Here is a 13468-nt window from a genome sequence, read left to right on the forward strand (position 1 = left end):
TATATGTGCTAATAACCAGATTCTGAAAAAACAATGCCGCATGATGATAGTCATTTAATACGTACGTATCTAAATAATGAAGTTCGATATTTTTCATGGCTTTAAATTTGACCTCACAACCTTAACAAAGCCTACCCTGGACAAATGTATAGGACGACACGTACAATATTTACGGTATACGTTTGTACCGCTACAGACAAGCAAGTTGTTTCTTCAAAGTGAGCCAATATTAGTAATGAATGCTTGAACGTCTACTGTTGCACGATAAACACTAAAAGTATTGTTATCATTGGAATAACATTACGTATGCATATAATGCATAGTTAGAATTACCGTTATCATTGTTATTATACCGCATGCTTATTTCAATTAACTATCACTTCGTTATCACACTGACCTTTGACGAGATCGTCAGTAGAGTTGTTACTCCGAGCGTGATGCGTGCCGGAATAGCTTCTACATCTAACCAGAAGGACACCCAAGAGATGACGACAATCAACACAGTGGGCAGGTAAGACTGGACTAGATGGTAGCCCATTGAACGCTGCAGGTGAAATTCCGCCTTTAGACAACTATATTCGCCTATAAGCGAAGCAAAAATTGAACAAATACACCGGTCGTTATCGTAAAAATCCGCGTTACACAAAAGGCGCATGACAAAGCTGGACGATGTTCAACAAAGGAGCGAGGGGAGCGGGCCTTCATTGCGGAAAGTTACGGTATTCACATATGTAAAGATTCCGTTAAAGAAGCGGCCCAGTCGCTCGATCGAACAGGGTGGGCATGAGCTATGGGCTACAATGAAAAAAGCAGAAGAAGAATTGCCGGCTCATAATTTGAAATAGCTGAAACCGAAAGGGAGAAAAGTACGTTGATAACTGGTATTACAACGCATTGCAACATAAATTATTCACAGCAGTGCCCAATATGACGCAATGTACCTTGATTCGTTAACATGTTTGGTTTATCCTTAAACTTGTATACAGTTGATATTATTTCACCTATTTTTTTTTTTTATGACTCGTACAGTATCACTGATCGTGAATTAAATTTCTAAAATAAAACTTGGGGCTTCTCAAATATGCCACGTGCAGGTAAGTTCAATGTGTGAAGTTTGCAATGTAGCAGAAGATACCTAGGCGCGTTCAGAAGAAATAGAGCTAGAGAAGCTTTGAAACAAAGCTCGATGGTGGTATCCTTACCACATAAATCTATACGTCTCGCATAGAACGGAAGAATCGACGAGGTCGACATTTACGAACGCGCATGACTTGAGGGGAGTACAGGTCTCGCAACGTATAACGCATGTGTTAAAGTTCAACTCTCATCTCAGGTGACCTAATCGTCGTGCCTTTCGATCTCCAAGTTGGTTTTACTGTCTATGTAAAATTTTGTCTGGCGAAACGTATAACTGCCGCATCTCTCCAAGCACCGTTTATCATTACAGAATTTTCAGTAATCAGTTTGAAGTAGCCTCTGTCACTGTAATAGGCGTTATCTGCACAGATCCCTCACAAACGACAACAGAACCTTAAGTGTAAATATATATATGAATTCTATGATATGTCGTTTACGAAAGGTCGTAAGGTAAATTAAGGCCAAGTAGTGAGAGAAAAACCTAAGAGATAATCGTGACCGATATGTGTTAGTGGAATTGTGGTATCTATTTAGTTCATAAAATAGCATACGTAGAACACAGTTGTCAAGTAGATATGATATGTATACGCAATATAATTATCACATCCAATAAGATATTAACCTATATATCTCTCTCTATATATATATAGAGATAGAGAGATTTAAGAGTCTAATTAAAAACCACTATTTCAAAATTTATTCAAATTTAGCCTAAAGCCCATATATTTTTTCACCTTGAATTCTGGCTTCGGTTAACTGCACGATATATTAATTAGTACATACTGAATACAATGAATGATTGCTTCAAGCTGAGCCTTGAATATTGAAGACTGAGCCTGCTTCAAGAAAAACTATACAGCTAAGCATTTGACTGAAAGAACCAGAGACCGATGGCTCCATTTCCATCAATGATATCTGCCATTTTTGAACTGACTGACTGACTGAATTTTTAAATGACAATTAACTTTAAAAAAAGACTGAACATGATGAAGTTTGAGCCAGTCCAATAAGAATAGTATTTTGCTTAGGCTCCTCGTGCTTTCACTAATGTCCTTTTCCATCTTTATCTTCGCAAGTTTTCAAAACGCCATCGAGTATAACATATGCCTAATTTCGAGCTAAACTTTTTTCTATCCTTAGTTTTATAGTTCAGCTTTTTGCTGATAGATTTTCCACCAAAAAACAAGTGAATACATAGAGTGTGTTTTCAAGGACACGTACAATGCGGTCACCGTGTATTCTACATTACGTTCTAAGCATTCTATATTATTATTATATATTTCACTACGGCATTGAAGAACCGGTAGTTCCAACGCGTGCGCCGATTCAGCTCGGTAGCCTCCACGACGCCCCTTGCCACTCGCCGGCAGGTTCGCAAACGAATGGAGACGCGATCTCCATAGACGTATTGCAATATCACAAAATTAATATTGGACAAGACCTGTATCATACGCATATTTGGACGAGATTCCCGCCTATTTAGATGTATGTGATACGCATAGATGGGGTGTCCGATGGTACCCGATTTGTTCAAAAAGTAGAGGGTAGTCACGAACCCATATGCTATTTTGGTTTGAGACAGTATAAACGAGGCCGACGGGCAGGCGAACGATCCAAAAAAAGATCAGATGTTGCTAAAGTTCTAGATCGCTTCACTGCACAGCTAGCACTTATTCACGTTCAAAATACTATAGAACTGAGTCCGTCGGCTGCTCTGGACGTCGAGAGAATATCACATTGTAGACCGTCGTGGTTCTTGGACCAAGGGGAAGCCAAGCAGAAAAGATTACAGGGCCAGATGCTCTAACGCACACACTGGAGCAACTCCATGCTTGCTTACAGTTATGTGTAGATACTTGGAGGATTGTTCGACAAAAGGTGTAAAACCATTTCTACATAGTTGTGTGCGGCCATGAAGTTGTTGCGTACAGCCATATCCAAACGAGTGGCAGCTCGACCCTCTGAAGCGCTTTGGAGCTAAAAACTATCATTTTACGCCAAACTGGATTTACGGGCAGCTTCTGAAATCTTCGAAGGCTTGCTAGCTTCCTGGTAACGTTACGAGTAGCACGGTAAACGTTAGTGAAGCTGACTTTTAACTGACAACAATTTGATATTAGCTTTGGTAGTTTATGGCGGTTGTATGCATGTACGGAGCTGTACGTTTGTGCGCATCTGCAGCCTTCGGACACTTAGGTTCCCAATATTTTCCCTCATCTTGCTTTGATGCCACTAGATAACCTATTTCAAGACAGAACGTCGAATATTATGAAGCCAAACGCATAAATGCATATATAATTTGCTTATGGCAGGTATAGTACGCGACAGTACTTTGACGCTATACTTTTGCATCTCGGAGGTGTCATAGACTCAAATCACGTTTCTTATTATCCAGTTTAAGTCGATGGGATTTCTCGAAAGCCTTGAGCAGAGCTATTATGATGAGCTAAACTCGGACGAGATAATTTTATCTAGATACTTGTTGTAGCAGTTTTGAATTGAATTGAATTTCAGCTATATGGATTGTAGCTATATGTATAAAAATAGTAACCTACATAGGAGTTGTTGTAACAGCAAGATGCGTGGTTTAAGCCGTAGAAAAAGATAAGTACGTTTTACACTTGAATTTATAAAGATTCCATGCACGAGTGTACACAGAATCAGCAGCAAGAAACCGGGCTGTATAAAAGCAGAGCTCGAAAAGCCATTGTATCCGCGCGACAGATTCACTCGACCTTGATGTCATACTGTGAACGTCTACAACGCGTACATTTAGTCTATACAATTTGCTCAGGCCATCATCAATCTAATCAGACACAGAGTGATCTTTTCGGCTTGCTCTTATGTAATGTTATCTGTTCGTTGACCGTCCTTGTTGCCGACGACGTGTGCGGTCATTTCTTTCATTTTATCAAAGAATGGGAGCGTATTCATGGACTCAGGTATGAATTCTTCAATACGACATCAAACCGTTACGCACTGATGGTCAAGGTCGGTTCAAGTTACTAAAGTTGCCCCGTCATACGAACGTCATTCGAGCAGTGGGATGCGGAATTACGGTCTGAATGACTGACATTTGCGCGGCGAATGATTACTCACCGAGATAGAACGTCTCGTTGCAAAGCGAGGTGCTGACATTTTGAATTTCAAATTGGGGCAGTTTTAGGTTCTCAAACAGGATGATGGGGTTCCGCTCCGACCAGTGCAGGACCAACTCGTCGGTCGTCTTCGAGACTGCAACCAAAGAATCAGATAGGGTGAAAGACTTGCGGAGGATTGAGCTGGCCAAAAATTTCAGCAATGGTGAAACAAATAGAATAAGAAACACAATAAGAAAGTGCGAAGAGAAGCGAGAGCACTGAGGTGGGAATGTGTATCATCGAGGGTGCGAAGCACGGTCTCTTGCCTCATGCGATGTTTGACTTCAATTGACACAATACAGCAGATACTAAAACACGATAGAACACAATGCTACTAGACGCAAACTTTGCTTTACCGTGCCTTACTCGAATACGTAAGTTCATTGGCGCGACAAATAGAAAAAGCAACTAGCAATAACAACGTAGGTTGGCGCCTTCTAGCTGCTTCCCGCTTCATCCCATGTGCAGTGCGCAAAGAATGTGATACATTATAAAAGTGTAAAAAAAGACGACAAAAGTAAAACAGTCTGTGAGACATTTAGTATAGATAAACAAATTCAAATAGAAAAATTAGTAATGAAGAAACACAGATTGCTTGTGTTGCCCTATACCTGTTATTGTCTAAGCAAATACCGTTGTTTTCACAATAGCAGTGAGATACACATCAAGCTCTAGTATAAGGAAGAAATATAAATAACAATTAACCTCCTTCGTATGTGACCTTTCCATTAAATGACCTCATCTATCGTTTGTTGAGATAAATTTCAAAATCAATTTTTGGTATGGTACTTTTATTGTTTGCCCCTGATTTTCAAGCACCAGTGGTACAGGAACGTATACATCGTTGACTGTGACTATTTAAACCTAGCATAAGAATATTGACAATGTACTCACAAAAGTATCTGGTATTGACTGACCACCTCTTCTGAGATGCTATTAGCGGGAGTCTTTATGGAGCTTATGGAAGTAATCGACAAATCATGTAATCTATGTTATTGTTTCGTACAGGAAGTATATGTACATACACGACGCGAGCTCGATAGTGCAGGTTTGCACATCAAGGGGATACCGGTAGAGGTCCATCATACAGGAAAACGTCAACTTTAACCTGTGAAAGGAGAATCAAAAAGAGTCGAACGACAACTTCAAGTGAAATGGTTTAGCGGCAGTGATACTGATTGTTGTTAATAAAAAGTTGTATCTCTATAAACTATGTGACGATAGGCTTGCACATCGATCTCAATTCCGTTACACAAGCAAACAATTATAATTACAATAATAACAGAATATTTTACCTAATAACATGTTTATTTCTATATAACAATTTCGAATGATGAAAATCCATTATTAGAGGGTTAGTTACCCACTGGTCATTGTTCAGGTAAGGACTATGTAAAGTTTCACTGAACAGGGTTGCTTAATTTATGATTTCCTAGTCGGGAGCAAATAAACCGGACGCTACACCTACCACACTGTGCTGATCATTATATATGGTCATTTAGAAAACTTGGTAGTACAATGCTATTCATGTTATGGGGGCGTTTTCCGTCCGCTTTTGCCTGTGTCAAGTGTTTGACGATACGTATATGCGCATTAGAGCCCTGCACTGGGACGCCCCCACGCGGACAATATTGCTGCCAGATACTTTTTGTTACTGCGTAGAAAGCGAGATATAATATACGTGCTGTATACAGAGTCGACGCACAGGACCTATCACTTGCTTATCTGACCTTTCGCTGGGGTTACGAACTAGAATATAAAAGGAGCTTTCCCAAGAATCATTTACTTTAGATTACTCTCACCATCGGCGAATCACATCGCTATCAGCAAACATGTAGAAAAGGGTAAAACCTTTTGACAGTATGAAGAAATAATAAATCTTCACATTTGATTTTTTAGCTATAATTATTATCGCGCTTTGCGCCTGTACTACTTTAACAGATCTAGAGTGAAAATTCACGATTTGTCAAGAGACTATTGCTCCATTCCGTATGCATTCACTAAGATTAATAATTGTCAATCGCTTGTCATGCCGCGCTATTTTTTTATTTTAATTTTTTTTACGATGGCATACTTAGTTATTTTGTCTACGTCAGCAAATATTCGGAATCAACTTCTTTAAGGTTGAGAATCAAGAGGTTGCCCCCAGTTGGAAATTTAACCGGAGTGTATCGTTCTAAACCTATCAGGATACCTTCCTTTATTGTTATTATATTATGTGAAACCTTGCTAATAATTATTATTATTTTCCCATAATCGTTATTAATTTATGGTAATAATTTTTGTGGCGCGAAGATTTGAACGAACGTGGCTGCACGATTACCTTATTAACGTATTCAAAGAAATGGAATGGGTGAAGACATTAGGAAGCCAGATGACGCTGCATTTAAACTGATTTGACAAGTAACTATCCTACGACCTGAATCTCATCGGATAATCCTGGCCGAAATAATGCTTGAACTCTAGTACCATTATAGACTGACATGATTCTGAATGAATGCTTCGGGAACTTAGAATAATTTCGAACTGTGTTGTGGCGAAAAGCTCCGGACACTAAGGGCATCGGTCGAGGGTAAATATTATGTTATTACGTTTATTAAGAACTGGGATCATTGCAAGCAATTAATCGCACTAGGCATCGTTGCCCCAATGAACAGGGGTCGATGCATATTTGTGAACGCGTTTTTCTGAAGCCAGTTAAACAATAATAAGTAGATCAACAATAATAAGTAGATCAACATGCGCGAGGGGCAATCAAAATCTGTTGCGTTGCTATGCGAACGTGCATATTACGTGCATGCATAACTAGCAATGTGATCTCATTGGATTAGGCAGTGGCTTAGCAATAGTAGTTTACAAACTGACAGTGTAAATAATGAACAGGCATTCGGCAGATACTGTCTATTAGTACTAAATCAAAATGGCATTCACAGCTTATCTCAGTCAAATTATGATAAAACACTTTAGAAACGATGCTTCTATTCTACCACAGCCTGTGATACTTCGTCGTAATTAGCAGAGTAGTTATATCTAACTGAATAGCTAGAGAAAATCGACAGTTTATAATGGATGTGCTGTGGAAACAGCAAATAAAACGTGCGCGCTCAAAGTTTCTGGAGGAACTTCTTCTCACTACATCAGTGTACACCCGCTGTACCTATGAAGTGCTACCTGATCTTTCGCGAGTGCTAATATACTAATCAATTTTTTCGCGACCTAATAATGTACTAGGAAACCGCAGTGTGTCGCAAATGAAGACTAACATGGGCAGAATTTATTCAGCAGAAAAGTCTCCAATTTTAGTGGAAAGTTGTCGTAAAACGCCACACGACTCTCTTCATTTATCCTTCCACTTGAAGGTTTTTATCTTTAGGTCTAAATAGGTAAAAGATAGATTTAAGGTAGAAGTTATTTAGCGTATTTGCATTCGGCTCTCGAGCTGAGGATATCGATAGGGAAAAATCAGAAAATGAATGACTATTAAGCTGTACTGCATCCTGATCACTAAACGCAACGATTCCAGCGAAATTTAGCTCAAGCCAGCCAATGATCCCTGTGGAAATATCCGATCAAGGCGTGGTAACCGTATCCTTGTCTGCAAATATTTGCCTCGCCATTGTCACTGACGAAGAATGACAATAGTATACGGGTATGCATGTACGAGATAAAGCACGAACCCATGTCTGTTGTGGATTCTTTAAATGAAATAGAAATCTCTGAGGGAAACGTATTTAAATTATTAGGAAAATATTAGTCATTGCTATTACTATCGCTATCATAAATTAGACGTTCTTCACATATTGGCGCACTCAACAATGTGAAATAAAGATAAATTAACGGATAAACTGATGTCCAGTCAATGAATACTCCGTAGTACTATGAACTTTGATACACTTGTAGGTCGACCAACGTTTCTCCTCATTTGTATTAGAACTCATCTCTAAAAAGCTGATTTTATTTCTTTCCATGTCATCTGACTGAAAATGAACAAAACTCCCTCGGAGCAGAAGCCATGGGACAAATCCTATAGTTCACAGCATTTTGGACCTGGCAAGCTTTCCTTCGATCATCCCTTCATTTACAACAAAGCGGATAATGGAAAGAATGGGTTGTCGATAGCCGTATAGATGACATGGTGCGATAGCCAAATTATTGATAAGGGTTGCACTGAAGCTTCGCTCGCATTCGCAACAGTCGCTTCTAGCGTCCCTGTCAGTGAATAAGACATTGTTACTACATTACCCTAGTCTTCGCTAGACATATTACGTACTTCTTTGAAAATGAAAGTTCTATAATGTCGTGTCATACGCGCAATTAGTTCTGTCACACAAGTGTTACTGGAATAGAATAGCTCCTTCCCTCGTCGTGCAAAGGTCTCGGAGGATACGGAGCGCCCTCACTTATTTGAGCGAGCACATCTATTGTCGAACGACGCACGATATCGGAAACAAAGGAACATCCTGTGCAGGGCATCACTCGAACTAATCAAAACGAGCGACTTCGACTGGGTGAAAACTGGCGTTTTAGGGGCACTCTGTCCACGGAGCAGAGTTAGGCTCCTTGTTGGGGGCGATCGGTCCGTTTGTAGCGAATCCAACCGCTGGCTGAGGCCGGCAATACAACAGTAGGCGGCAAGTCGCAAAAAAAAAGAAGAAGCGACCGCACAATCTTCCTGCGCTATAGAGCACAGGCCATTACCTAATGCTCTAGATGCGACTAGAATGATCTAGCCGTGAATGTGTAACTGGTGCCCTATCCACAACTAGACAAAGCGTAATAACGGCAAACAAACGACGCGTTGTCTACTTTCAACCCACGTCTTTTATTAGATCCCACAGCTCAATACGCGCAGCGACGTGTTCCTCCGCAGTCCAGTGCGCCTAGACTCTATATGTCTATATAGAGGAAGTGTGGATAAGCCGAGGAAGTATGTCGACGTGAGAGGGAAACAGCTAGCAATATGATCATTCAAATAGAAAACAATAAACAGTACGGAATGTTTCGCCGGATGCTGCAGAAAGCCTCTATCGATTCATTCGCGACCCGCCAATTGAGTGGACCAGGAAAATGCAGTAAATCAATCAAGGAGACAGCGGAACTGAACAACCGTGAGGGTAACCTTATAAGTGGAAAAAAATTGTAGACCTGCTATCTTGACGCGTAGTAGTGTATGTGAAGTTTATTAGTTTTCTCAAATGCGCAAACCGAAAAAGTTTATTTTCGAACCGTTGATTTGCCGACTAGCTTCAATAAGAATACATAGCTCATAATGCAATATAATATTAATAGCTCAAATAAATGACGCAATGGAAATCAAATCGGAGATAGACGTTCAGGCAAACGTTGAACATTTACGGGCAAATGAAACAAGAATGCCTTATGGAAGAGCAATTGTCCTATATCTATGTATATATAGGCCAAGTGTTCTGTACGTAAATAAGGAGTGTTTCTTTCGATTGCCTTACAAATCTCGGCTCTTTACATACATTTAGTACTATATCTATGGGATCTGCGAACAAATTTTCGACGGACATGTCGACGGTACTTTCATAGCAGGATTCTGTCAGCCTTCATATTTCAGGGGAGCCTTGTCTTGAGAAACAGGCCAGCAAGCAACGGTTCGGCAATCGCAGCTTCTTTCGAAAAAATGGATACGGCCTATTGCCGCTAACGCATCTTCATCACTGATGAAAAAGTAGCATAATGAGTAGAAGCCTTGTTTTGAGTAGAGTCACTATGCTAAAGTCAGCTATACATCGACGGCATTGCGCAGAATAATATGTAACAATATTTAACAAAGCCACGCCTCTCTGAGCTCTGTCCATAGCTGCACTCGATTTTAAGTTTGCTATTATAGAACCTTTTACGTTTCCGTGAGCGTCAGTTACTTGGCTTCTGTTGTGCTTATCAATAACATTTGCCCGATACGGCCGAAAGTAGAAACGCTTTGAATAGCAGCGTACCGATATTACAGCATATGATTACGTTTAGATTGATTCTTCATATTTAAACGCTTCTTACAGCGTATCAAAACAGAAAAAAAGAAATTTTGTCGATTTTAGTCGGTTTATATGTACGTGGTTGAGTATCGGCAGTATCGACTCGGTGCATATAGCATCCTCATTCGATCCATTGTATCATATCCCCTACTTAAGAAGATGCCAGTGAAGCTTGCATTTCATAGCTTCTTGGCACCTTGAATTGATTGTATCGATGCGTTTTTTTCAGGTTTTACCAAGCAAACTGTTGCCGTAAGCTAGAAAGATGTTGTAAGCTTAATAAATGGGGCAGTTTACCTTAGCATGTAAAGTATCATTCCATGAGGAGTCAGCCGAACCAATACATTGGGTACCGTTACAAACTGGAATTCAGCATGTTTTGCATTCGCGAAGAACACTTCTGGCTTCCATATTTTTTGCACGAGCTTCGGGTCGTTGAGGTCAAGAGGGGCTGAGATGTTCACTTTTGCGAGTCGGCCATCGTACCACCGTTGTCGAAGATACAGGTCCACCTCATAGTCCTAGAAAATATAATTAGAATAAATGAGCAATGATATTCGGCTCTCTCTCTCTCTCTATATATATGTATATTCAAATTTTTTTTATTCAATTTTTTCACTTTTGAATATATATATATATTATTATTATTATTATTATTATAGTCTCTGGGTCAGACCAAGCCGAAAAAAAGGACCTCAGGCCGTAGTATTGCTTTTGGGTATTTCCGTCGATTGTACACATGCTCAAGGTGACACAGTAATATATAACGTCATTTGCATATTACTAAAAGCTTTGTTTCTTTCTTCTTAATAACAGATTCCCACACACAACAGATATTTATCCTGCAGAATATCACATTATTATAGAATAGAAGTGCTATTATCTAAATAGAGGTGTCGGTTACTTTACTTTAAATGTTAAGATATAGAAAATCAACTCTGTCGTAATTGAGCTCGTAGTCCATAGTAGAACGTACTGCATTAACGAAATGATATATAAACAGTGCATCATCAAAAACATCCACAGATGCAGGCTTCCCCAACAAACTGCTTTATTACCAAAGCATACTTTGGACTAAATTTTCCGAAAGGACATTTTACTGAAAACGATGCCACGATCGATCGTAATCGATAGTTAATCGCACCGTAGGAACAGGCCAATACGCAGACAATGAGAAAGGGGCGGCCATCAAGAGTAGAAATATTCACAGAAATGCAATTTGTAACGCGTAGAGCCTGCGCGGGAGAACACTTGCAAAGAAGCTTTCTGCAAGGAATACTCGCTACATTAACTTTTCGTGTGTACGAGGACTCGTGGCACTGTTATCAGCAAATACGCCCAAAAGGAAACTGCCCCTCATTCTAATCCATGTCTCTGCGCATATAGCTGGAAGCAACTCACGACTGCCAGTGGACCATTCGCACAGAGGCCCAAATACGCTTGATTGGTAGAACCGTTGTATCATTCAAATTAACTATATGACCACTGATATAGTTCAGTATACATTTCATTTTGCCATTGGCTAGCATGGGGATGTTTGAACTAGCCAGGCACAAAAAATAATTGTACGTACCTGTCTTAAAAATCATCACAATGTTTTCAGCTTTGTTCTTATTATTATTTAGCAACACAATTCGACGCACGGACACCATTATCTCACGGGGTGTACTGAAAGCGTACGCAGCGCAAATGAGTCATGCATTTGTTTCAAAATGGCGATTTTATATGCTGATCTGATATGATCAGGCAGTGAATATAAGCGGTCTACTATAGATAGAAACACTAGTGAACTATAGGCTACAAAGCAGCCTAATCTGAGATCTACTCTCAGGTAGGTAGATCTCAGGTTAGGTTTAACATTCCCCTGACTTTTTTTAAAGCAGGCATAAAGCAAGCGCGCCAAAATTATAGACGAGAGAGAAATTACGGATAAAAACGTTCAATTTAAGATAGATAGTGTTTGCTTCTTGCTACTTGTCCGCTGTTACTCGTTGTATTAGATTTCTTGATGGAACTTCAGTTACTTTTAAAATATACCGCTAACTTACCTGTTACCTTTGGTAGTAACAACTGGTATAACCATGAAGAGAACGACATTGTAGCCGCGTATTCATCAAAGGTTCTTTTATTATACAGCCGAATGGCTCATTTATTCTCGAGAAGAGATCTGCTAAAGACAATGATTCTGTACGACACAGTCGGTCACTCAACAAAACTGAAAAAGGTACCCTTCTTCTCAAAAAGAACTGTGCACGTGGTTATAGGAATTGATGATTCTAAACATTTACCGTTGTCGAAGATCATGTCTTATCTACCACAGGCCCAGATGGAGTTACAAGCAAATAGATTAAATCCAATTAATTCGATAATATTTTCTCTCACTATGCTTTAGGTTTTTCTAAATAAATATCTTATGAAAGGTAGAGTAAAAAAAAATAGATGAATGTGAGCAGGATCCAGTGTATTCGAGGACAGTCTCCGCTAAGCGAGTGCAAGCATATGCATGAATGTTTGTTGTATATAGATATTTAAATATAAAACCCAAGCACTATAGCGATTATAACGGGTCTGCGAGTACAGGTGGAAGCGGGCATAAAACAATAAGGAGACAACGTCATACGTAAATCAGCTAACGTCGAACGCCTATAGGATACTAACACTGGAGTTAACCTTCGTAACTCAATATCGCGCCGGGTAACGAGGCACTATATACGAAAAAAAAAAGTCATTATTCCTTCGTTGTTTCTAAACACATCGTTAGTCACATAGGTTCTAAATTAGGTAATCATGATCGTTGGCCGTTATTAAAGCAGAAACGTATACAGGGCATGGCACGCTTCATGGATCATGCCTGCATGTGCACCATGAAATCGGCAGGTGAATTTACAAGGTCTGAAAAGTTAGGAACACATGTCAATCAAACAGCTAGTAAGCTTTCCATATATTTTCCCTTACGATTGGAAATCAAATAAAGATTCATTCAGTGCAGCATGTTTATTTTATAGTAACCCTCTAAACACCTCGTGCATCCATTAGTGAGTGTGCAAAAACTTTATGGCCTTTCGCGTATCTATGCCTATCCTTCTTTCTTTTTCGCTTTCTCTTTCATTCGAATCATGCCAGGCGCGAGCTAATCTGTAATCACAAATGTATATACTTTGGAGCATAGAGATTGGCAACTAGACATAAGCT

At 39.6% G+C, this 13468-nt stretch overlaps 1 protein-coding gene and 1 long non-coding RNA gene across 3 annotated transcripts in view; one reads left to right on the top strand and one right to left on the bottom strand.

Moving 5' to 3' along the window:
* Window positions 1-397: 397 nt before the first annotated feature.
* Window positions 398-13468, bottom strand: part of LOC111264862 (glycine receptor subunit alpha-2) — a gene marked incomplete at its 3' end in the record, with an annotated part of 79534 nt that continues 66463 nt past the window's right edge. For both annotated transcript variants that reach the window (XM_086970226.1, XM_086970227.1), the window contains 4 exon segments: window positions 398-582; window positions 4237-4371; window positions 5303-5385; window positions 10574-10797. In XM_086970226.1, coding sequence (XP_086826352.1) covers window positions 398-582; window positions 4237-4371; window positions 5303-5385; window positions 10574-10797 — 627 coding nt within the window.
* On the top strand, window positions 7160-10577 carry LOC111264863 (uncharacterized). The gene is made up of 2 exons (XR_002683118.2): window positions 7160-7926; window positions 8285-10577. It is a non-coding gene; the product is annotated as an uncharacterized LOC111264863 (long non-coding RNA).

This window comes from Varroa jacobsoni, unplaced genomic scaffold (assembly GCF_002532875.2).
Source record: "Varroa jacobsoni isolate VJ856 unplaced genomic scaffold, vjacob_1.0 scaffold_905, whole genome shotgun sequence".
NCBI lineage: Eukaryota > Metazoa > Arthropoda > Arachnida > Mesostigmata > Varroidae > Varroa > Varroa jacobsoni.